Source organism: Populus alba, chromosome 19 (assembly GCF_005239225.2).
Source record: "Populus alba chromosome 19, ASM523922v2, whole genome shotgun sequence".
Classification (NCBI taxonomy): Eukaryota; Viridiplantae; Streptophyta; class Magnoliopsida; order Malpighiales; family Salicaceae; genus Populus; species Populus alba.
In genome coordinates, this window is record NC_133302.1 from 5478596 (window position 1) to 5504589 (window position 25994).

General features: G+C 32.7%; 4 protein-coding genes across 4 annotated transcripts; 3 read left to right on the top strand and 1 right to left on the bottom strand.

Moving 5' to 3' along the window:
* Positions 1-262: 262 nt before the first annotated feature.
* Positions 263-2192, top strand: LOC118038263 (uncharacterized). The gene is made up of 5 exons (XM_035044574.2): positions 263-401; positions 550-622; positions 717-765; positions 944-1067; positions 1888-2192. Exons 1-5 carry the CDS (start codon positions 384-386, stop codon positions 1966-1968), a joined length of 345 nt encoding a protein of 114 aa, XP_034900465.1. The 5' UTR covers positions 263-383; the 3' UTR covers positions 1969-2192.
* Positions 2193-4759: 2567 nt separating this feature from the next.
* On the top strand, positions 4760-12915 carry LOC118038261 (AT-hook motif nuclear-localized protein 14). The gene is made up of 6 exons (XM_035044573.2): positions 4760-5339; positions 8551-8603; positions 10605-10736; positions 11784-11936; positions 12139-12430; positions 12511-12915. The coding sequence occupies exons 1-6, from the start codon at positions 4925-4927 to the stop codon at positions 12561-12563; spliced, it is 1098 nt and encodes a 365-aa protein (XP_034900464.1). The 5' UTR covers positions 4760-4924; the 3' UTR covers positions 12564-12915.
* Positions 12916-15326: 2411 nt separating this feature from the next.
* Positions 15327-19949, top strand: LOC118038253 (protein EIN4). The gene is made up of 2 exons (XM_035044562.2): positions 15327-18172; positions 19125-19949. The coding sequence occupies exons 1-2, from the start codon at positions 16424-16426 to the stop codon at positions 19665-19667; spliced, it is 2292 nt and encodes a 763-aa protein (XP_034900453.1). The 5' UTR covers positions 15327-16423; the 3' UTR covers positions 19668-19949.
* A 2007-nt stretch (positions 19950-21956) lies between these two features.
* LOC118038267 (probable carboxylesterase 18) lies at positions 21957-23292 on the bottom strand. Its single transcript, XM_035044579.2, has one exon. It carries the CDS (start codon positions 23106-23108, stop codon positions 22110-22112), a length of 999 nt encoding a protein of 332 aa, XP_034900470.1. The 5' UTR covers positions 23109-23292; the 3' UTR covers positions 21957-22109.
* Between the last annotated feature and the right edge of the window lie 2702 nt (positions 23293-25994).

The window sequence follows — 25994 nt, forward strand, 5'->3', positions numbered from 1 at the left end:
TATATATTATTTTGATATATTTTTTAACTAAAAAATATTTTTAAAAAATAATTGTAACTATATTTAACATGTTTATAATATCATTCCATAAAATAAACTAGTACATGAAAAGTATTTTTTAAAATTATTTTATTTAAAATTATATTAAAATAATAATTTTTTATTATTTTAAAGATAAATATTTAAAAGCAATAAAAAAAATTAAAAGACTAATGATTTAAAACTTAAAAAAAAAAATTAAAAAAAGCGAACAGTGTCTACATCAGGAAGGCCCACCGATGGCTGCACCATCAATATTGTTACTTTCTTAAGAAGACGATTAAAGAGAGCAAAATCCCCATCTAAAGTAAAGAAGCAGAGCTAGAAATCAGAGCAAACGGATCATGATGCGATACAAAGATGTAATCACTCTCTCTCTCTCTACAAATCTGCATTCTTATTTTAATGGGTTTCATTCTTTTTATGCAAAGATTGGATTTTTTGGTGTCTTTTCAATGTCAAGATCTTAATTTTTGTACATTTTTTCATTTCCCCACGTTTTGTATACAGGAAAAAGAAGCAAAGAAGGAAGCTTTCAGGAAATATCTTGAGAGTAGTGGAGTTCTTGATGCTCTCACCAAAGGTTTCTTCTTTCTGCTTCATTTTTTTCTTCCCCAGTTTTTAACTTTTACTGTGAATTTTCTTATTTATTCATGATTTTTTTTTTGTGTGTGTAGTCTTGGTTGCATTGTATGAGCAAAATGACAAACCTTCATCTGCCCTTGAGTAAGTTTTGATTTCTCTGTATTTGTTAAATATAGCAAACTCTAATAAATAAATAGACTTGCACACTAAAACAATGTTTTTTTTTTCTTTTTTATTTTATTTTTGGTACAATTTATTTTCTTGTAAAAATGCATCCAGTAAATTATTTAAATAAAGAAGTTTTAATTTGTTTTTATAGATTCATTCAACAAAAATTAGGTGGCCCAAGTTTGTCTGAATATGAAAAGCTGCAAGCTGAAATGTCAGAGTTGCAAAATAAGTATGGTGATCTGTTGGGAACCCATCAAGAAACTTGCAAAGAGGTGAGGCTTTTATGCTATATTAAGGCATTTTGATCTTAAATGTGAGAAATTATTGTTTTTTTTCTTTTTTGAGTTAGTAAACCCTAATTTGTGGATTATAAGTTAAATGCTAAGTAATCATGACTCGTGACCAATGGTCGTAGAGATAGGTTTGACATGCTTCAAAGACCATGGACACTGTGGACTTAACAGCTGAATGCTGCTGTATTTTTCCTGGTTTTGTGACGCTCAAATAGAAGTATTCCTAGAGAACAGTTTGTTGTTCAGCTGTGTGGCACTGGCTTTGGAATATCTCTCTCAAGATGTGTATCCATTTGTATAATGGACTGATGAGAAATCTAAACTCACAAATGATGGGAAAACGCCAATTCGAGCATGCTTATGTGTAGGACTTGATAGGCACACGCCCGGATAGAGAGAGATACATGATTGCCGAATTCAGACAGCTAGGTGGCAGTAGATGCATCTACATGCATATGAATCTTCCATGACAATTTGCTGTGCCAGTCATATTATTTACTCTATTTAAAACCAGAAATCAGGTGACCAGGTGAAGAGAATGAGCTGAAAATGCAACTACTTTAGGTTTGTCTGCTTAAAAATTTAAGTTTGTTCCTGTCCATTTTCATCCATTCTGATTGCGACCAATGAATACTTAATTGAAAGTAATCATGTTAATAAAATCTTAACCAGCTATATTTTCCAGGCAAGAAACCATGACAAAAGTCTGATTGCAGTAACTGCATGTTTTCAATATGTTTTCCCATTGTTAAATGTTCCCCATCTGACCCTTATTCTTTGTTTTAATGGTTCGTTGCAGCTGGAGGAACTTAAGAACTCACATAATGTTGCATCTGCTACAGACACCACAGATGGGGAGGCAACGAAGGACGAGCCTTGAATATCCTGAGGAAAAATTGGAGCGCCACCATGCTGAATAAATATTTATTCGAACAATATCAAGTGATTATGAGAAACCATTGTTCTATGTTCTTAACTTGTTGTATCCTTGGAATGTAGTGTATAGCAGGATTTTTTTTGTGTGTATCTCTATTACTGGTTAATTTTTGTGAAAACATTTCTTGATTCTCTTTCAATATAAACAAAATCTGATCCTCAGTACTCTCACCTGTGTCATCACTAATGTTTTTGCCGATAGCTGTAATCCAGGAGGAAAGATGAGGTAGAGGATGGTACGACTTTGGTGGATCCTTTCCTGAAAAACAAAACCAGTGCATTTACTGCAAGTTTTAGGCCAAATATAACCCTGAGAACTCTCATAACAGCGAGCAAGATGAGCTATGCTTCTGTCTCCTGCCAAGGAATGGAAGTGTTGTGTTCAGAAGTTGTAAAAAGTTCTCCATGATGCTTAAGATACTGTTATCAGGTATTGTTGTGTGATCCTTAAGACCCCATTATGCTCTGTCTCAAAAATAGTAACTTATTTAAGAAGGGTATGTTCTTTCCTCTTGAGCACAGGTCTCCTGGAAAGGCTTGCACCATGGGTCATGCCAACGGTGAGAAAAACAAGTTATTTCGTCCATTAACAAAAAATTAAAATAAAATAATGAATAATGAATCATCTTTTCTTTTTTTTTTTAAGATTGAAACGATGAATAACTTGCTTGTTGAGTAGACCCGATTAGATTGGGATTATAATTTAAAACAAAATATATATTTAGGTGTAGGTAATATTTTTTTTTTAGTATAAAAAAACTTTAAAATAAATATAAATTAATTTGATATAACAAGGTTGATTTGATTAATTCAAAATTAATTTGGACAATAGATAAAATTATAGTTTGACTTAAAAAAAAAAATAAAAATAAGGTTTTCTTTTAAATAAATAAATAATATATATACACACACAAGAATATATTAAATTTACGTCCTGGGTCATGAGACCATAATAATCGCAAATAAAGCAAATCGAAACAAATTATGAAACTTAATTACCGCTTAACCTAATGTTGCATGATGAAATTGAAAAATAATATAATTAAAAAAGGGACTCGAAAAAAAAACTTAAATCAATCCGAGTTAATTTTTCAAATCCTCGACCCGGGTTATGAGACAAACATAATATCATATAAAGTAAATCAAAAAAAATTATGAAACTCAATTCCAAATCAATTCTAATATCAAATGATGAAATTAAAAAAAATAAAAAATAAAAAAAGGCATAAAAATGATGCAACTTAATCCAAGTTAACCCACTAAATTTATGGTCCAAGTCATGAGACCGTAATAATCTCATAGAAAATGAACCAAACAAATGAACCGAGTTAATCCAGGTAAATCTATTAAGCCCACGATCTAGGTTATGAGACTAAGATAACCTTATAAAAAGCAAGTCGAATAAATCATGAAGTTTAATTTTTAATAAACTCATTGTTAAATGATGAAATTGAAGTCTAAAAAATATATACAATAAAATAACTCGAGTCTACATAGGTTAACTTACAAAGTTTGTGACCTGAATTATGAAATTGAGATAACTTCATATAAAACAAACTGAAATAAATAACAAAACCTAATTACTAGTTAACTAATGTTGAAGATGTTAAAATATAAAATTAAAAAAAAAAACTAAAGCAAATAAGATTATTCCATTAAATCCATTATACGAATAATGAGACTTAAATAAACATACTAAAAGTAAATTGCAACAAGAAATAAAATTTATTTTTAATAAATCAAATATTAAATGATAAAATTTAAATAATAAAAAAATTATTATAATAAATAGTGTTTTATGAGATATTTTACATTAAAAATATCTTTTTTCTTTTTAATTTTTGTTAATAATAATTAATAGTGAATTTTTGAGATTTTTACAAATTTAATTGCTAAATTTATTCCCTTAGTCTTAGTCTTTTTATTGGTGACAAACTATATGAGTTTTTATTTGATATTTTAAGACTAATTTATATGTTAATTAAAATTAACTTTTATTTTTAAATACATATTTCTAAGAAAGTTTATAATATAGAAGCTATAACCATAGTCTTGAAATCTAGTTTAGTTGGGCGGGTTGATTTAGGACTCGGCTGATCTAAGATTGCAATCAAACCAAGATTTTTTAAAAAATAAAAGCAATTAAAAACTCAGGTAATCCAGTCAAAAACTCGATTATAATTCATTGACTAATTTTTTTTATCAAAACGATATTATTTTAATTTATAAAAAATAATTAGAGTTGACCCGGGTGACCCGGGTCTTGGACCGGGTCAAGTTTAAAAACATTGGATATAACTATCCATACTTATTTAATAAAAGAATTAAAAAAAAAGAGAAAATTAAATATATAATTTTGAAATAGATAATAAATTTTAGTGGAACGGTATATGAATTTTCTTATTATAAATATCTATATCGCTCATGTTAAATAAATATTGAAAATTAAAGAAATAAGTATTTAATAAGTAAAAATATTTTTATTTTTTTAACAAAATTATATATAATTTTTTCTTCTATTTATATTTATAATTCAACTATCAAGTAAATATTAATAATTACTGCTTAAATATTATAAATATTTTAATCAATTAATTTAAAATATTTAAAATTAACATTAAAAGAGTTAATATAGTATAAATGGTTTATCTAGATATGCTAAGAAAACAAAGATATGCATCATCATAAAATCCAAGCCAATCAAGTAAGTAATCCATCGGCTATAAATCACTCTCTCTCCCCCCCCAAAAAATCAAGAAATCTGAAAATTCCTTTTTCTCTCACTCCTTAAATAAAAACCCTAAAATACTCTCGAATCCAAATAAAAAAAAATCAATTCCTTCAAAATCAATTTTTTTTTAAAAAATCTCTCTCTCTAAAAAAAAAAAAAAGAAAACAAAATGGAACTCAACGACCCACGCCAGCAGCAGCAACACCACTTCACCTCTTACTTCTCCTCCACTCCCACCACCACCAACACCCCATCACCCCCCAATGGCCTCCTGCCACCTCATCACCCCACAGACTCAACCACCCCTACCGGGTCCCACTTGCTCTACCCTCATTCAATGGGACCCTCAACCACGGCTACAGTGACAGGAGGAGGAGCACCAGTGGAGGCAACATCAGCAAAGAGAAAGAGAGGGAGGCCCAGAAAGTATGGGACTCCTGAGCTGGCTTTGGCTGCCAAGAAAACGGCTACATCTGCTTCTGTTGCTGCGTCCAGAGAAAGGAAGGAACAACACCAAGCTGGTTTTTCTTCTACTACCTCCTCTTTTTCAGGCTCTTCTTCCAAGAAATCTCAACATGTTCTTGGTAAAGGATTTTTAACCCTTTTATGGTTTGTTTGCGAATTGTTGAATCTTAAAATGTGGTTTAACTCCTTGAAGGGTTTTGTCTTTAGTGGTGTAAATTGTTGAATTTGTAAGCTGTTTTTTTTGGTGTTCGTGGTTGTGAAATGACGTGTATTTGCTTGAAAGGTTTGGCCTTTGAAGGTTTACATGTCAAATTTTCCAATTAGTTGAAGTTTTGCATGTTGTATGATACTTGCATGTATTTGTTTAACATTTTACCGTGACAAGATGTGCAATTTTTCATTTATATGGTTTTGGTTTTCTGGTGGCTTTGTCTGTCAGATGTTTTTTGGTCTTTGGTTGTGAAAATGTGATTTTTTCTCTCTCACTAAATCTTTCAGTGGTTGAATGTGAAATTCATCGGTTCTTTTTTGTTCTTTGGGTGGTTTTGTTTCTGAGATGTTGTTTAATTGCCTAAAAGGTTTCATCTTTGATGGTTTAAATTGAAAATTTTGAGTTAGTTGAAATTTTCAATTGTGTACGAGGCATTGCATGAGTCTGTCTTAAGTTCCCCCCCCCCCCCGAAATCTTAAAAATTGACAATGGGTGGGTGTGACTCCAAATGTCTTTATTTTTTATTTTTTATGGTTTGATGTGGAGTGTAGCGAATTAACTAATTCTACAATGTTATTTCTTTGAACAGCTGCTCAAGTATTATAGAGCGATTGTTTAAAAAAATATAATTTTGCTGCATCAGTAGTGTTTGGCATTGCATTTCAAAAAGCCTTTTTGAAAACATTTGAATTTTTTTTATTTTTTTCTTTGTTTTAAATTAATATTTTTTTGATGTTTTCAAATGATTTTAATGTGCTAATGTCAAAAATAAATTTTTTTTTTAAATATTATTTTAATGAGAACTTTGAAAAATAACTACTACCATACTCCAAACACCCTGGTTCCTTGAAAAGCTTCTCTCTTTTTGTGGTAGGCAATTGACAAGTGTTTAGAAATTTGCATTTTCTGTGAAAGTTTGTATTTGGTAACTATTAATTTTGAAAATTTTGTTTTGTGCTTGATCTGATGAGTTCTACAAGCTATTTGTATCTATGATGGTTTCTAGCAACACTTCTCTTAGTGGGAGGTTATTGCACATTATCTCTTAGTGACATCTTGTCTTTTGTTATGTTGAATTTGTATTTCTTGAATCAATGAGGGTTTACATTTTGTTTTTGTGAGTACTTACATTGCATAATCCATCTTTTTTTTCATTGGGTTATATTCATTGGTTTCTGTATTCTCCACTGCTTATTTTTTTCGTTGGGTCATATTCATTGGTTTCTTTATTATCAAACAAGTCGACTATTCTTTGTTCTAGATTTTCATGTTATGATTCTTGAAATTCTTTATTTACATTAGTTTCTGATTTATTCTAGTATTAGACATTTATGTAAGTTATCATTTGTTGGGAAAATTGAGCTAACAGTATTTAATTGTGCTTATCCTAACACATGGGGTTTTCTCTGAACATCCTTTAGCAATAAAGCATATTAGGTATAGCAGAATAGTGCAAGAGGTGCTGGTTGATCAATATTGCTGATATTAAGATTTCTTAATTTCTATTAGTATATAGTTGAAAGGAATCAGAAAGCAGCTACTTTATTAATATTGTTGGGCTTGCCATTGTAGATGTTCAATGGTTGTAGCTGTCTTTATGGGCCCTTGCAATCCTCGTAGCTCAAGTACTAGTCTATTGACCCTGTTGGGGTCATATAATTTGTCATGGAGGCTGCGATTATTTTTACTTTGCAATGTGTATGTTCATTTTGGTTTGTGGATTCATCATCAAGTATTTTGATTATTTGATCCAAAGAATGGAAAAGAAATCTAGGCAATATTTTGCATATAAGGTTTTCTAACGAGGCTTCATTTTCATCAACACCAGTTATTTTCTGTCGCATTCTCTTTCCTCCAAACAATTCATTGGTGGCCCCATTAACTGCATGCCTCTTTGATATGGTTACATGATCTTGTCTTTCTGCTACGCCAAGCATTCCTTGTTCTTTATATTGTTTTGCTAGTTCTAAATGCTATAAGACCATATCATTCTTAACTCCCATCTCAGTTTCGAGCTTGATCATTCTGCCAGTCTTGTGCTTGTTGGATGTTCTGTTTCTCAGTGAATATTAGGCCTTATGACCATTCTTGTTCTCCACAAAATTTCACTATCAAATATTGCAGATTACACCCACTAATTAAACACTGCACAAATACCTCACCACCCAAAACCCAAAATTATACCCAAGAAAATCACTCATGAAAAATACCGCACTAATTCTTTTGGCTAAAGGTTTTGGCTACTGCACTACTTTTGGTTGCCACCACACATCATCGATATTGGAGGCACACACAATGTAGTCACTACACATGCTATTTATACAAGCAACAAGGTCCTTCATTAGGAAAACTTCTTCTAGTCGAACTTCAACAATAAAGTCCTTTTCCTAAACATATTGTGTCCACATGCAATTACCAGTCTAACCGAAACCAACTCACCAATTTAAGCAGCAGCTCAACGTAGCTGATACTCAGCAAGATTGGGTTGCTTTAGTTTTTAAATTTATAGTTTGTTAGTATGCTGTGCCCATAGAGTGGAGGCTGACTTATCCTCCTTTTTGTGATTGTACTTCTCTTTCACTATTAATGCATTTTATTTTCTGTAAAAAACTATAGTTTGCATTTGATAATGTGTAGAGAAAGTTTTTTGATGTAATTGAATTTGTCTGACTTGCATTTGAGAAAAGCGTGCAATTTTTAGGTGGTTACTGTATGTGCTACTAGGAAATTGTTTCAGAGTATAATTGATTGGGAGTCTTTTCTAGTCAAATAAGAAGAGATTATTGAATTTATTAACCTCAAATATGATCCCAATTTGCTCATTGGAATTGGGAATACCTTCTTCAATTAGTTTTGGAGTTGCTACTGACACTCATTCCCTATAATGTCATTTGTTGGTTAAGAACTTTGTATGTTATGAGACTGATATTTGTTGTTCTGTTTCTGAGACCGTCCATACGTGAATGTCATTTCATTACACCATCTTTTTGTAAATGGTAAACTTGCATTCCTACTGAGTTATTTCTTTACTCAAATTATATTAATTATCACTGTTCTCGTTGATTTTATTACACAGCTTAAACACTTGTCCATCTTGCGTGTTTTATTCTTTATTGCAGGCACTGCTGGGCATGGTTTTACACCACATGTTATTACTGTAGCTGCGGGTGAGGTATGGAAACTCCCGAGACTTGGATTACAGTACTGTTATCAGTGATGAGTTGGTAGCCTATAAATGCATTTATCTGGTTATTATCTTTCACATGCTAAGAAGCATACAGGAAAATCTTTGTTAATGAAAATTTCCTTAGCTCTGTCTTCTATTTGTTTGTTTTTAATTTTGTGTATAATACATATTCAAGCACTGTGTTGCTTTTGATGGAGTTGCTCTTTTAGTGACTGGCTTTAAAAGGGTTGGAAAACCATCAATCAACCCACTCATGTCTTTTAAAAACATGGGATTTTTCATTTACTTCCTGATTTTTTAAGATTTAATTAAATTTTTTTTTTTTGAAATTTAATTCAATTCATGCTACAGCAGTGAATTATAAGTCGCTGCTACAGTAGCATTGCATTAATACTGTAGCAGTGAATTAAAATGCGATGCTACGCTGTTAATTAAAATTCATTGCAGCGCGCTGTGTTTTCCTTTCTGAAAACATACGGGGAAAAGGAAAAGTTTAAGTTGACTTTAATTGGTTTTCCTTTGACTTTTGATAGTAAAACTGAATTATTCATAGCCTTAGCTGTGACATGGAGGGGTGTTTTCCTTTGCTTTTGTGTAATCTTGCTGCTCAGTTTTGGTATGCATATGCTGAAATTGTTAACTTTTTCTTGTTTTCTTTGCTGGGAGATAGCTAATGTTCTTGGTGACTTCGCTCAATGTTCTAGACACATGGTGTTTTTAATTGTTAAAGAACATGTAATTGTATGGTCGGTTTATGTTTGCAAATACTTGAGGAGATCTGTTTAGGACATGGTTCAGTTCCTTTAGCTGTGGATGATTATGACGTCAATATTTAAGGGAGTTTTGAGATGCATGTACTGTGTGCTGGACTATTATCAGAGATGCATGTGGTGGAAGGTTACTGATCGCATCCTAAAACAAATATTTATGCTGGCCACTACCAGATATGTGATAAACGAGAAGTGGATTAAATTTTTATTGTTTTATAGCTTATGGTTTACCTTTTGTTGTTGTGGAAAAAAAAAGTGAGAAAGTGTTCATTGACATGCATAATGAAGTTTTAAATATGAAAGTGAAAAAAATAAAAAAGACTAATCTAAAATTCTTCATTGGCCAAGTTCTTATGCACAATACTAGTGGTTTCCATACAGGAAAGGAAAAATAATTGGAAGTCAAAGAATAGAGTTGACAATGGAAGAATCTATATATATGGTGTCTGTGAATTCCAGACACATTATTTATCTGATAATGGAGACTCTTTTGATTGTGATGGCAGATTGAATGTTAAAAGTTTGCCTTTTTGGGCTGTTAAAATTTCCTAGGTTCCTTTTGCCACGTGTTGCAATCTTTCTTTATCATGGTCATTGACTGTTGGTTCTTTTTTTACCCTTTTTTTTTAAAACTTCGGCTACATTCCATTCCTGTTCCTTTTGAAATGATAAAGTTTTCTAATGAATTTCTTCATGTAGATGTCCAGATATTAGTCAGTCAAGGTAAGAAACTGCATGTGTTTTTCATTTTTGATCTCTGGTTTGTCTTGGTTCCTTCTGTGATTTTTCCAAGTGTCTAGAAAATCTATGATTATTTACTTGTTATTTTAAATGTTTAACAAGATGATTGGATCTTTGTGGTATGTCATTTGCACATACGTGCTGGAAAGCTATTCCTTTAAATGTCATGCGCAGGTGATAGTGTGAATATTTCTGTTCCTAAACTGTCAGTTAAGAGTTCCCTTCATTCTTGGTCTTTATTCTGATGAACAACATTATGTGGTTGAGTTGTATACTCAAGTGTCATGGGGGCACTCAAGCATAAGGATTTGGGATGTGATTGGGGCGGGATAGATCACGATTAATGTAGTTTTGAAGTCTTCTTGTATCTATTCAGAATTAGTTGCTGCAACAAGAGGGTAGTTGGGATGCCAATAGTGGTTTTTGTAGATGCATGAGACTCTGTTTATTCCTCAGTAAAATAAATTCCTTACAGGATGTTGGCCAGAAAATCATTCAATTCCTGCAACAAAGCACGCGTGAAATGTGTATTCTATCTGCATCTGGTTCAGTCATGAATGTATCTCTTCGCCAACCAGCCAATTCAGGAGGCAACATTTCATATGAGGTAATTGTTTATGAGCATGTAACTTTTTTGAATTCTAGAACTCTGTTTTCTTTTCCTTGAATCTTCAGATGGATATCATATTGTAAAATGAGAGGAAATTAATGATGATAAAAAGATTCAAAACTTACCCTCTTTTGTTAAGCATGCCAACTTTCATGCTTTGAGAAGCATGCCAGCTTATGCTTCTTTGATATGGCCTCCCGATATCTTTTTCAATATTATGATTCTGTATTTGACTGGAAGAAGGGTACTTCTGAAAGACGACATAAAGAACAAAATCTAAGAAGGGAACAAAAAAGTTGTTCCCTTCAAGGCTATATGATAAGAAAGAAAGAACGACATTACAACTGCAAAGTAGCAGCCTCATAATGGTCCCAGCACCCCACTGGTTTTGAGAATTGACTTCTGTGGTGTTATAGTGTCAAACTTTCAACTGCTGCACTTCGGAAAATAAGACTCATCTCCTGGGTGGTTGGGCAGGCTGGAAAGGATGTGTCAATAGTATGGGGTTTGGCATAGAGTATTTTTTGAAAATTCAAGGCCAGACATGTAAAGGAACCTTCACTTAGGTGGTCTAGTTCTACTACTACACAAATCTGAATGTCAGGGAAATATGAAAGATAACTGAGAGCACCATTTTTAGTACATTTCCATGATATCACGGTTCTGTTCTTGTTGCCTGGACAGACTAGTTGATATAGTATATCTTGACTTCCCTGTGGATGATACAGACAGCAGTATCTTTGAGAAAAATCCACATCTCACTTAATGTATTTCTTGAAAATCAAATGGTATACTGTGTTGCTTTCTAGCTTCTGAGAACTGGAAGCATTTGTATTATTTTCATGTGTGGCCAAAGAATTCTCTGATAGTGTCTGGGTTAAATATTAGCTTGCTATTTGCTTAAAAAATTGATACTACATCTGATAAAATTTTATATTCTGAGAAATAGCTTGACAATTTGAAGTGCTAGCTAAAGTTGTAAAAATGATATTCTGAGGTGATCAGAAATGAATTCTTCATTCCTGTGTACTCTTTTAACATCAGGGCCGATTTGAGATCATTTCTCTGTCTGGATCTTATATACGTACTGACATGGGGGGAAGAGCAGGTGGCCTCAGTGTATGCCTTTCTGATTCAAATGGCCAGATCATTGGAGGAGGAGTTGGTGGACCTCTAAAGGCTGCTGGCCCTGTGCAGGTATTGCTTAAAATATACAATTTCTCTAAAATATGTGATGGATGAAATAGGGAGCAAACTATGGCTGAGGACCACTCTTTTCATTTGAAAGCACATACATGCATGCAAAAGAGGGTCCGGATCGTAGAAATCCTGTTCCACATTTAAAATGTTTGCGTGATTATGTCCTTAATATTTATGATTTATAGTTGTTTGTGCACAGGTCATTGTCGGTACTTTTGTGCTTGACAACAAGAAGGATGGTAGTGGAAAAGGTGATGCATCTGGCAGCAAGCTTCCATCACCAGTTAAGGCATCAGTACCAAGTTTTGGCTTCCACTTACCAGTTGAATCTTCTGTGAGGAATCCAGCGAGGGGAAATGATGACCTTCTTACCGTGGGTGGAGGCAATCCATTTACAATGCAACCTTCCACTATGCATTTATTATCTGCAAGAACCATGGATTGGAGGAGCAGTCCAGATGTCAGAACATCTGCAGGTTATGATTTTACAGGTAAATATATAAGACTCCCCCCTCTGTCCTCTCCCGCTCACGGACTCACCAACTGACATGGGTTGTTTTTCATTTTTCAGGAAGAACAGGTCATGGAGGATCCCAATCTCCGGTAAACGGTGGCTATGATTGACTTCCAGATTACAGATTGGTTGACTTTTGAAGCACTGTTTTGTCGTCTATCTTCAATCCCAGGTACATTGACCAGAGAAAATGCATGCACAACCTTTTGCAACCTTTGTGGAGTGCCGGATGATATTCTGTACAGTTTAGCCACACTCTCTATACTCCTTGCTAGCTCGTGATCCAAAATTAGAAGTGTTAGCCTTAGTTTTATGTTCATGCACTCAGTTGCAACTCTTTTTTTCTTTTCTTTTCTTTTCTTGTTCGCATACTGGAGTTACTGGCTGATTACTGTTAACATTGAATTAAGATTCAACCAAGAACCTGGCATCAAATGACAAAAGTTCCTCCAATTGAGATAATTATACTCGTTCTGGATCTATTCCGGTGTCCTCCCGGGATAATAGAATGTGTTATTCTGAGAACCTACCTGTCTTCTGCATCTTTTGGCATATAATTCATATCGTTTGTGGGTAGATTCCCTTGCGAACTCCAAGCATTTGTAAGATAGAATTCTGTTTCTTTTCAACAAGTGGAGGTACAATCTGCAACTTGCAATGTTTTGCCTGGTCAAATAGATGGAGACAGTAGCCGTTTACAGTTTGATTTTTGAAAGTATTTTTTATTTGAAAATATATTTAAAAAAATTATATTTTTAATATTAGAATATTAAAACTATAAAAAAATGTTAATTTAATATTTAAGCACGGTCAAGGGTGAATACATGAGAAGTCTCTGGTCCCAGTTGGAGGGACTTGTGCTGGCTTTAGCAAGAATACTGGGGAAACCTAATTGTATATTGAAGCCCACGTCTCCTTTCTTGCTACAATATTATACTTTAATAGGAATATGTCTTCACTCCTTAGGACACACAATTCATGGTTATCTTTTCTTACAAGTTATTAAGATTGTCTCCGTGAGTTTATTCAATCATTATACTTAAATAAACCCTTTGAATAATGACTACAAACATTTTTAAAAAAATTACTACAATGAGGTGATCTTACTTGAATATTGATTCTAGAATGTGTTTTGGTATTTAGATATAGGTTTTTATTTTGTTTGAAAATATATTAAAATGATTTTTTTTTATTTTTAATATTAGTATATTAAAATTATCAAAAACTATTTAAAAATATATTAATTTGATATTTTTTAAGCTAAACATATTTTTAAAATATATTTAAATGAAATTTCAAATATAAAAAAATGATGCCCGATAAAGTTAGATTAAAAACATTTATTTGAAAATACAATATAATTTTTATTTTTAAAAATAAGAGGCCACAAAAGCTTTTTTTATTTTGGAAACATAGGTTGAACTCTGTTCTCATTACCGTCTATAAACATACATCTATTTAACTACTAAAAAAAGACAAAAGTAGTTTCATTATAAAACAATTAAAATTAAAATAAATAACTCATACAAAAATTAAAAAAAAAGATTTAAAATAAATAGAAGAAGGAAAAAACCTAGCTTATCTAATTAAAAATTTTGAGGTTTTTTTTATAAGAAAAGTTAGTTAAAAAAAATAATGTTTTAATTTATTTCTTTTTAAAAAAATTAAAGGATCAACATTCTCATCCCGTGACACGATAGAGTCACGGAGTGACAAAATTAATTAATTAGTTAATCGAATCAGTGCTTGGTGGCCCCTTTTTCTACCTGTAGTCAGCACGTGCTACACGTGACAGGTGCTTACATATTTTGGTTCGCGAAGCAGAGGAGCACTCCCCCTAGCCTTAAAAAAGAGCCATACTTTGTAACCGTCGTGGACTAGTAGTTGAAACGGTTAAAATCACCACGTAAGCAGCTGCCTTCGTACGCGCTCAGAACCTTGAGATCTTCGCCAGTTCATTGCGCCATCCAACGGTGAGCATGTGTGGAAAATTCCACATCATTGATCTACCAATAAATTGTTTCATTTCATTTAATTTATTTGTTAATTCAAATTAATATTCCTGATGGAGTGGGTTAATTTAGATAAATCCAGATGAACGTTATTTCTATATTTTTTAAAAAAATTAAAATGATATAATTTTAATATTTTTTAATAAAAAATATCAAATTAAATTTTAACTAAATCATTAATTAATCCAAATGTATTATATCAGGTCAATAAGGATAGTGTTACTTAATTTAATTTATGTGTAACACGTGTGTGTGTATATTGTTTTATTTAAAATAAATAAATTCATGTACCATATTATAACACATGTCATGTAATAATTGGTCAATGATAATTTAAAATATCAGATGGATATAGAATTTTTTACCCAGACATAAGTAGCACTTGAAAAGTAATTTAGAAGGATTAGGTATAATTTAGCCATTTAAAAGAAAGTCTCTCTCTATCTATCAAATGTGTAGAATATTTTTGGTATAAAAATATATTAAAAATATATTTTTTTTAATATTTTTAATATAGTATTATAAAAAAATAAATTTAATAATTATTTTTTAAATATACTTTTAAAAAACATCTAAAAGAGAAAACTATCAAACATATTCTAATTATATTAATAGTTTTTGTGATTATAATTTAAAAAAATATTTTAATTGTAGTTTTAAAAAAATATGTATTTGGTCAAATAAGATAGATTTTAATACATGTAAAATAAATAAAAAGTAGATTATTTTAGCTTTTATAAAAATAAAATTAAATAAAAAAAACAAAAAATATTTAATTAATTAAAGTAATTTTTCTAAAACAAAAGTTACCACACGTATGATATTATAAACAAAAACAAGCAAACCAATTCAAGGAAATCCTAGCTAACAATAAGAAAATGGAGCAAATGCCAAAACTTTCTTGATGAGCCAAAAGGTTCCCTAAAGGAAGGGAAGAATAGAAAACCATATTCTTGATGGGGTGATGGGACAGAGAGAGAGAGAAGAAGAAGAGGGTGTCTAGGTTCTCTTCACATTCAGTATGTGTGGAGAAGTGAGGACCCCACTTCTTAAACCCTATTCTGTGTTTTCTTTCACTGTTTCTTTCTCCCATCACATCTCAAGTTCACGGCACCAGATTCTCTCTTTAAACTTTATTAGAGAGGGGAGAGGTGATTTAGGCTAAGCTAGGAAGAAAAAAGAGAAAAGAAAAGCGGAAAGATCTTTTGTTGAAGAGGTATATAAATCTTTCTTCTTTGTGAGAGTGATTGATAGCTCAAAGAGCAACAATTCCACTTTTACTAGGCAAGAGAGGAAAACCCCCTTCCTCCCTTCTCTTCATTTTTTAGAGCGAGCAAGTTGATGCATCTTGACTTGGGTTTTATTCAAAATATAGCATAAAGTAATTGGTTTTGGCTTGGTTAGGTGGTTTTGACTCAGGAGAGGCAAAAGGTGTGTTCTTTCTAGCTTCTTTTATTTGGTCCACTCTTCATTTCTGATTTCTCATTTTGTTTTCCAAAATGATAGATAGCTACTTGTTTTCAATTTAGAATTTTGGGTTTTCTTCTTCTTGTATGGCTATCAAAATAATAAGATGAGCAGTGGTGGGGAAACGTGTCACAGATTACTGGTTGTGGAAAGAAAATCACAGTGGTCTATTTTTTTTATGGGTCTGGAAGATCTTGAAATTTGGTTGATGGTGTCGTGTTGTTGATTTTTAGTGTGAAATTCAAGTTGGTATTTTAGATCTTGGAGTGTTAGAAATGGCTTTGTTATAATTGGCGAGCTTGTGTGTGTCTGTGTTTGTGTGTTTGAAGAGTTCAGACCAGGGAATGTATATTCATACTTGGGGTTCTAGAGACACAGTTCAAGTAGTTGTCTTTCATATTTTGTTTTTTGGATTCTGATATACTAGGGATTTGTAAGATTTAGGAACGTGTGACAAGAATGCATTAGGCAAGTGTTCACTTGGGTGCGCAATGTTAAGAGCATTAGCTTCTCGATTCTTGCTGATTTCATATCTAGCGATCTTGGTCACTGCAAGTGACAATGACTTTGCGAATTGTAATTGCGATGATGAGGGTTTTTGGAGCGTACACAACATTATGGAAGCTCAGAGAGTGAGTGATGTTTTTATTGCAATAGCGTATTTTTCGATACCAATTGAGCTTCTTTGGTTTATTAGCTGCTCCAACTTTCCTTTCAAATGGGTCCTTGTTCAGTTTATAGCATTCATAGTCCTTTGTGGACTGACACATTTGATCAATGCATGGACTTATTATGGACCACACTCATTCCAGCTGATAATGTCCCTCACCATTGCCAAATTCCTCACGGCCTTGGTCTCTTGTGCAACTGCCATAACCCTTTTAACTCTGATTCCTCTTCTTCTCAAATGGAAGGTGAGGGAGCTTTTCTTAAAGCAAAATGTGTTGGAATTAGACCAAGAGGTGGGGATGATGAAGAAGCAAAAGGAAGCTAGTTGGCATGTTAGGATGCTAACGCAAGAAATCAGGAAGTCACTTGATAAGCATACAATATTGTATACCACTCTGGTTGAGCTTTCTAAGACTTTAGATTTGCATAATTGTGCTGTATGGATGCCTAATGAGAATAGAACGGAGTTCCATCTCACCCATGAGTTGAAAGGCAATTCTAAAATTTATCGCCGTTCTATCCCGGTAAATGATCCAGATGTGTTAGAAATACAAGGTAGCAAGGGGGTCAAGGTTTTGAGGCCTGATTCAGCTCTTGGTGCTTCAAGTGGTAGAGAGTTGGAGGAGTCTGGTGCTGTGGCAGCAATCCGGATGCCAATGCTACAGGTTTCAAATTTCAAAGGGGGGACACCTGAATTAGTGGATACTTGTTATGCTATACTGGTTTTGGTTCTTCCAAGCATGAGTTGTAGAGGCTGGAGCCCTGAGGAATTGGAAATAGTGGAAGTAGTTGCTGATCAAGTAGCTGTGGCTTTGTCTCATGCGGCAGTTCTTGAAGAATCAAAAGTTATGAGAGAGAAACTGAGTGAGCAAAATCGTGCTCTGCAACAGGCAAGGAATAATGCAATGATGGCAAGCCAGACAAAGAATTCCTTTCAAAAAGTGACGAGCCATGGGATGAGGCGACCAATGCACTCAATCCTGGGATTGCTTTCTATGTTCCAAAATGATAATATGGGCGTCGAGCAAAGGATTGTTATTGACACATTGGTGAAAACCAGCAATGTGCTTTCAACTTTGATTAACGATGTGATGGATATTTCAACAGAAGATAACACCGGAAGGTTCCCTTTAGGGATGAGGCCCTTTCGTCTACGCTCCATGATCAAAGAAGCTTGTTGCCTTGCTAAGTGCTTGTGTGTGTATAAAGGTTTTGATTTTGAACTTGATGTTCAAAGTTCTTTGCCTGATCTAGTGATAGGAGATGAAAGAAGGGCCTTTCAAGTTATTTTACACATGGTCGGATATCTTTTAAATATCTATGATGGAGGGGGGAATGTCATATTTCGAGTTTTTTCAGAGAGTGATAGCGTGGGCAAGACAGATAGAATGTTGGGGATGTGGAAATCAAATGCTCCTGATGAGTTTGTATGTATAAAGTTTGACATGGAGATCAGAGAAGGAAGTTCTCTATCAGATGGAGCTAGCTCATCCACAAATTCTTCTGGTAGGAGGCAAAACAGTGCTGAAGCTGAGGGTCTGGGCTTCATCATGTGCAAAAGGCTTGTACAGGTGAGGCATCAAATATTATTTTTATCTACGTGGACTACACATGCCAGTAGTTGATAATTATTGCTGCATTATTGTGCAATAGAGGCAATGGCAGCAGACACCCTGTGAGGTGAAATGATGCCATTTTATGCACCTAAATCTAGAGATGAAAATGCATTGCACAGAGAGAATTGCTAGTAAAATTTATGAAAGAAAACTTTCTTTTCTAAGCTTACAACTTCTTGTAAATGCATCTGATGAGATTTGAGGCATTCTCCCCTTGCAGAATGTTTCAATATGACCTTGTTCCATGGGCAATCTCTCTTAGCTAGTTCCATTTCTGGAAATTATAACTCACTTCCGCTTCCAAATAACCTCACTAAATATTACTCAACTTAGATTTCGTTTGGCATGACTTTTGCAAATTATTTAAGTTTTTTTTTTTTTACTCAAAGAAAAACCATATGTTTGGTTTGAAATAACGTTCTTGAATCAAAAACTTATTTCTAAAATCAAGTTAAAAGTTGAAATTTCTAACTTGTAACCCATTGATTCTAACTTGTACCATCTCCATTCTTAAAAGAAATTGTTCTCAGCCAATGCCTCCCAAAGATATTTCCAACTTAAATTATTTTTGTCAGAAGTCATTCATGACAATTAACTTTAGAATTATGACTCGAAGTAAAAAAAGATTCTCTATAAGTCATACCAAATGGACTCTTCATCCATATCTCATTTGTTTTTCAGTTGGTGCCACCTCCATATAGGACTCAAAAGCTTTTAATTTTTATTTTTTAGGGGGGGTTAGGTTATAAATGATTTGGTGCTATATCATGCCTTTGTTTGAGCTGTGGCTTTTATGAAAGCATACTTGAAATAAAGAGCTTTGTTTTCTTTTTCCAATTTATCTTCCTGTAGCAGATTTAAGATGCATGAACATATGAAACTATATTAAGAAGAAGTGTATTTGCAGATGATGCAAGGTAATATCTGGATATCTTTGAACCCTCTGGGTTTTGCACAAAGCATGACTCTGGTTCTTCGGTTTCAAATCCGACCATCTTATGGAAGAGCCACATTTGCCTCGGGACTCTCCTCAGAACAACCAAGTTCCATTCCTCAGTTCAGAGGCCTTCGTGTTATACTTGCTGATGATGATGCTTTAAACAGAACCGTTACCAAGAAGTTGCTTGAGAAGTTAGGTTGTGAAGTGACTGCTGTTTCATCCGGGTTTGAATGCCTTGGTGTTCTTAGCTCTGCTGAAAATTCTTTCAGACTAGTTGTCTTAGATATTCAAATGCCAGAAATGGATGGGTTCGAAGTGGCAACGCGAATCCGGAAGATCCGAAGTCGTAGTTGGCCATTGATTATAGCTGTGACTTCCAGTGCTGAGGATAATGTTTGGGAGAGATGCCTGCAGATGGGAATGAATGGAATGATCCGAAAACCAGTTCTCTTACAAGGGATGGCAGATGAGCTTCAAAGAGTTCTTCAGCGGGCCGGCGAAGGATTGTGAAAGTAAGTTGTAAGGATGACCGGACATTGTTTTATAGAGCAATCTTTCAAGGGTCATCACTGCTATTAAATCAAACAAATCCAGCATGTAGATGTTTAACTCTTAGCGTTATACTTCATGGTATACAAAGTGTAAACTTTTACCTCTCTCTAACTCTAGAATTTCATAGAATGGATATTGACTTATGAGAGAGAGCAATTTTTATATAACAGCAAAAGGAGCCTGAAAAATTATTCAGAGAAGTGAAATAATACAGAGACTAAATCTTCCAGATGTGCTCAAGCTAGTTGGATGTTTCTTGGCTCAGATGCTTTTACTAATTGCTTTCATCTCTGTGAAAAATAGTAAACTTTCAGCATTCAGGAACAAAGGGTAGCTCACTTTGATCCAACGAGAAACGTCAAAAACATGATTTTGAATTGGGTCAGTCACTTGAGCTTATAGTAGTCAGAACTGGCCTGGGATCTGATCTTGAAATCTCGAAAAGAGCTCACTTGGTTAATTTATGAGTTAGAGGATCAATCTGGATTTTCAAAACCTTCTTTTTTTAGAAGGAAAGATATTTCCTAGTTTTGATTTGGTTAATTTTTAACAAGAGTAAATTGGATTGTAGGAAGATTATTTGGGATTAACCATATTAATCAAAATTAATATAAATTAAAACTTAACCAAAACTAAGTATAATTTAAAACTTAACCCGAATCTGATTTTAAATTACATGTTAAGGCAATACACATGCTACTACAAGATTACTTTTAACTTCGAAACCTTTTTGTGCTTAGATGTAGGAGATTGTTTTCTGGACTATAATTATAAAAAAGATATCATTTACTTTTGGGTTTGAAAATGCATTTAAGTATGTTTTAAAAATGTGTTTGATTTAAAATAACATTAAATTGATGATTTTTTTTAATATTTTTCAATAATTTTAATATGTTGATATAAAAAAAAAAATTATTTTTATATATTTTCAAGCAAAAAATACTTTATACTATAATACCAAACACACATGCATTTTTATAGTAACATTGTGATTGAAAAAACATGAAGAGAGCGTTTGGAAACGCGGTTGAAACCGTATTCCCTCAAATTTCAATTATTTTTTTGCTAAAAATTATTTTTTTATATTTTTAAATTGTTTTAATTTGTTTATCTTGAAAATAATTTTTTAAAAATAAAAAAAATATTATTTTAATATATTTATAAACAAAAAAACATTTTAAATTATAATCCCTCTATAATTACAAACAAACCCAAAGTTTTGATAGTGATAAGCCACATGAAACAGTACACTTCCAACTGGCTATGCTAATAAGACCAAACATCCAATAAGTCGTCGTTTTATTTCTTGGCATCTTGTCCTCTTCTCTTCTTCATTGCTTCTCTCCCATATACAATGAAAAATGAACTGTGTCATACTATCAACCATCAACCTAGTTGTCATGCACATTTCATTATACATTATTTCCCTTCCCCTCCACATGTACAAAAAACAAGCCTGCAAAAACCAGCTAGCTGGGTCAACTCGGTGACGTTACTGATTTAAAATTTAATTCAAACCGAGTTTGCTTTTCATCTAGATAAAAAATTAATTTTATTAAATTTAAATAACTTAACAAATCAATTCGTCCTCAAAGTAATTAACAGATTAACTTATGACTCGATTAATTTAAATAAACTATTGTGAAATTTAGTAGTGTCAACTCCAAAGATTTTTTTCTATTTAAAAAAATGTTGTTTAAGTTTTTTCTTTAAAATAATATTATTCAATTAAAAATAAAAATTTAACATGGCAACCCCACAACTTATGAATTAGTATAAACGAAAAAAAAAAAAAAAACCACCATCACCATTCCTCACCAAATGGCTCAAAGGACACAACATTATTATTAATTTTTTTTTTATTTTGATTTATGTGGATGTTTGGGCAGCTTGCGCGCATTACACGACTAATCTCACGGCCTACTGAACATCCTGCAAACCAGCGAGCATGTAAAGCACCGCGGAGATGACAGATATGCACATTGAGGTTTGAACTCTGATTCAGAGGAAGAAAAAAAGAGAACAAGTCCCTTCCACTATTAGGTCAAGACCTCAAGTGCAACACAACATTATTTTAATGTGAATGGTAATGGAAAGCAAAATATTTTTTTTAATTTGTTATTTAATTAAAAATATATTTTTTATCTTAATATATTAAAAAACATCTAAAAACAATATTAATTTAATATTTTTCTAACCAGACGTACTTCCAGAATTTAAAACAAATTAGCGTTCCCTTAAAAGTCAAATCTAATACATCAAATAATTGAACAATTCAATACACATATAATAGTCTATCTTCAATAGTAAATAAAATCATTGCAATTTAAATACGATTTAATTATTGAATGTGAATAAAATAAGATATAATAATAAAATAGAGATCGTCGTCTCCTCACCCTATGTAAGAGATGACTGCTTTTGCACAAAACTCTTCACCTCACTGATCAACAAAGAAAATTCAGGCGATTCAGGCAGGCAATAAAACCCATGAAAAGCATTTGGATACTCTACCAAATGTACTTCTTTCCCAGATTTCTTCAGCCCCTCATGGTACCTCTTCTGCCAATCTTGCAAGGGATCGAACCCTCCGACGAAGAGTAACGTCGCAGGGAACTTCACGCCTGAAATATCCACCGCATTTGGTCCGAAAACATTAATCACCGAGTGGTTTCGGTCCAATCCCTCAGGAAGAAACGCCTTCCACATCCAGTCTGTACGTTCCACTGATATTAAAGGAACCCCAACCAGCTTGATTTCTGATTCTGTCCTTTCTTCCCCTCCGAAAAATGGCTGCATTGCTACGAGTCCCTTGATCTTTATGTTAGAAAATGTGTGTTCACAAGCTTTGAGCACGACGTGATGAGCCAAGTTACCTCCTGCACTATCACCGGCAATAAAACACCTTCCAAGATCCAACTTTGCTGGGAAATTCTCAAAGGCCATGCCATCGATGTATTTCAACGCGTCAAAGCCATCTTCGTACTGGCATGGGTACTTGTACTCAGGAGCAAGCCGATAGTTTATAGAGATAACAACTGCATTAATTTCACGGGCAAGTCGCCGGCAGAGTACGTCAAAAGATTTTGAGTTAGCCGCCATGAATGCGAAGCCCCCACCATGAAAGAATATAATCACAGGCAGAGAATCGGTAGTGGCAGTTGATGTGGGGGCGTAGAGGCGGAACCACAGGTTGCGGGTAGGGTCAATAGTGTTGTCGAAAGAGGAGACCCCATCGATTGGTTTGGCGGAAGCAGCGGCCTTGGGGTCGAACATGTTCAATACGCTGCGGTTTACGGTGTGGTCGGAACGGCTGGCGGCGCGAATCCCAAAGGAGTGGGCGGCGAGGAGGAACCTGGTCTTCAATGAGAGGCGAAGAGTTCTTGGTGTTTCTGCCATTATCAATTTTGGCTTGAATTGTAAATGTTAAGATAGTTTATATACTCACATGAAGAGAGTAAAAAATAAAATAAAATTGATAATGGCAGAAACACCAAGAACTCTTCGCCTCTCATTGATTTGGATTTTTCTTGGGGTGGAATTTCTTGCTCCATCTGCGTTGCAGCCTGTGTTTTGCATCCAGAATTATTATTATTTGTGCTTTGTACATCCCAAAAAAAAAAAACAATTCTTTAAGTTAGGTAACGTCATTGTTATTGTAGGAACATTACTATTATTTAAGTATTATCGAAGTCCTAGACTTTGGTCCCAAATTACTCAATAGTGTCTCTAGACTTATTAAACTTTATTTACATGTGATTAAGTTTATAAAAATAGTTTGTTACATGACTGATTTATGAGTTTGATAAATTAACCCAAACCAATATAGATCAATTCAATATATTTTCCTTTCAAGAATTTTGAATTTTTTTTTAAAAAAATTAAAATAATATTGTTTAGGAAAAATTAATTAATAATAAAATCGATAGTGTCATGGGTTGATTTTATTAGTTTAAGTCAAAATTAATAAAACAAAAGATTTGAAATTTAATTAATTATTATGTTAATGGTTAGATACAGTTTCTTCTTTACAGATAACCATGAGAAAAAATTAACATAAAAAAACATTTTAATTATTTTTTTTATAATAAATTAGGTAGGATTGAGTTTTTTAAAGTAATTAATAATTTTATCTTTATTAGCTTAAACAAAGATACTTATTAAAAGGATAGATTAGAAAATGTCTAAAGGGCAATTTAAGAGTAATTAAACTTGTAAAAGCATGTTGAAGACCATATCTAAAATATAAGGACTAATTGGGAAAATTATTCAAAGAAGAAGGACTACTTTTTTATGGGATGGTGGGGGAGTTCTCGGAATTGAAATGGTCAAGGATGCAGAGAAGTGTCTTCATTCACATCACTGTTATCGCCAACGAAGAGTCGAAATTAGTCCTGGCCTGTTATGGCAAGTCGTCGGAGGGCAACTCATTATCCTAAAGGATTGTTTGGCAAAGCGTGCACTTGCATAAAGGAATGGCTAAGGTTCTCTTGGAAATTAAGAGGTCTTTACAAAGTAACGGGGAGGGTGTTGGGTAATATAATAACAGTTATGATTTAAAATATTTTTTATTTAAAAATATATTAAAATAATATTTTTTTTATTTTTTAAAAATTATTTTTAATATCAGCACATCAAAATAATTTAAAAACATAAAAAAATTAATTTTAAACAAAAACAATATCAAATTTTAAAGGAATGCAGTGCAGCGCTCTAGGTTCGAGTCGGATTTTACTCCACCGGTCTTCAACTATGAATATTAAAATTTATTATTCACTCGTGTCTTTGATATTGCCGATTTAAGTTAAGCCAACATGACTTGATGTAATTTTTTATTTTTTTAATTAGTTTTACAAAAATAAGAAACTTCAAAAACAAACCAAATCTCCATTTTGAATTATAAAATAAGTTATAAATTTCAAATCCAATAATTGATTTATTAAAGGGAAAAACATTTAACTATATAAATACAATTTGAATTAAAAGTCGAATAGAGTAGCATTTTTAGCACAAAAACTATTGTTAAAATATTTTTATTCTTAAGAATTTATGCAAAACAATTAGAAAACTAATTCAGGGATTAAGAACACAATTAGAAAACTAATTCAGGGATCAAATAATTTTATGAATTATAAAATTGACTATAAACTTAAAATTCTTGAATTTACAATATAAACTTCTTGAATCATAAAGATAAAAACTCATATAAAATTATAATTTTGTAATAAATATGAATTCTTGGATCATACATAAGCTTGAGACATGGATAATGTTTGGAGCATTTAAGACTGGACCTCCTTGACTTAATTTTTATTCTATATTTATAATAAGGAAAAGGCACCATGGGTTTGAAACCTTTTTATGCTCGGTTGTTGGCATTTGGGACAGTTACTTGACCTTTGGGTTAAAAAGAGTTGTTTGGAAATATATTATGATTGTTTTTTAAAGTATTTTTTATTTGAAAAAATATTAAAATAATATTTTTGATTTTTTAAAAATTATTTTTGATATCAGTACATTAAAATGATCTGAAAATACAAAAAAAAAAATTTAAAATAAAATTTTTTTAAAATTTTTTAAAAATATTTTTAAAACAAAAAAATAAATAAAGCTCACAAAATTGGGTAGCTAAAAGTCAATGTGTTTAGCTAAAAGTCAATATTTTTTAAAAAATATTAGAAGAAAGGACTCCAACCCTAGCGCAAAAGACCTACAAAGTATAAACTGTTAGATCTCATAATAAAGTTACAGGTTTTGATGACTAAAAAAGATAATATTATTGATTGCATAAGCAATGGCTTTATAGCCTGTTACAGGAAAATGAAATATAACAGAAAAACCAACTCCACGTATCCCACTCCTAAGAACGTGTAAGTGAATATAAGACTGAATCAAATAACAACAAATTGTCCTATAAACTAGGACATTATTAACAGAACAAATAACTAATTGGGAATTCTAAAACTTCAACATCCTCCCGTAAACTAAACTGCATCAGTGCATTCAGTTTACTCAAGGCATTAGACACATGCCAAGCTTGTCTCTCAGCTTCAGAAAAACCTCTAGTTTGAGAGGTTTAGTCATGATATCAGATACCTGCTCTTGTGTACTGCAATGCACTAATTCCACCACCCCATCTCTTGTAAGATCACGTAAGAAATGAAACCTCACATCGATATGTTTACTTCGCCCATGCAACACTAGATTCCTTGAATGTTTAATGGCAGAGCTATTGTCACAATAGATAGTAATGCACATACTTTGAACGTGACAAAGTTTTTCAAG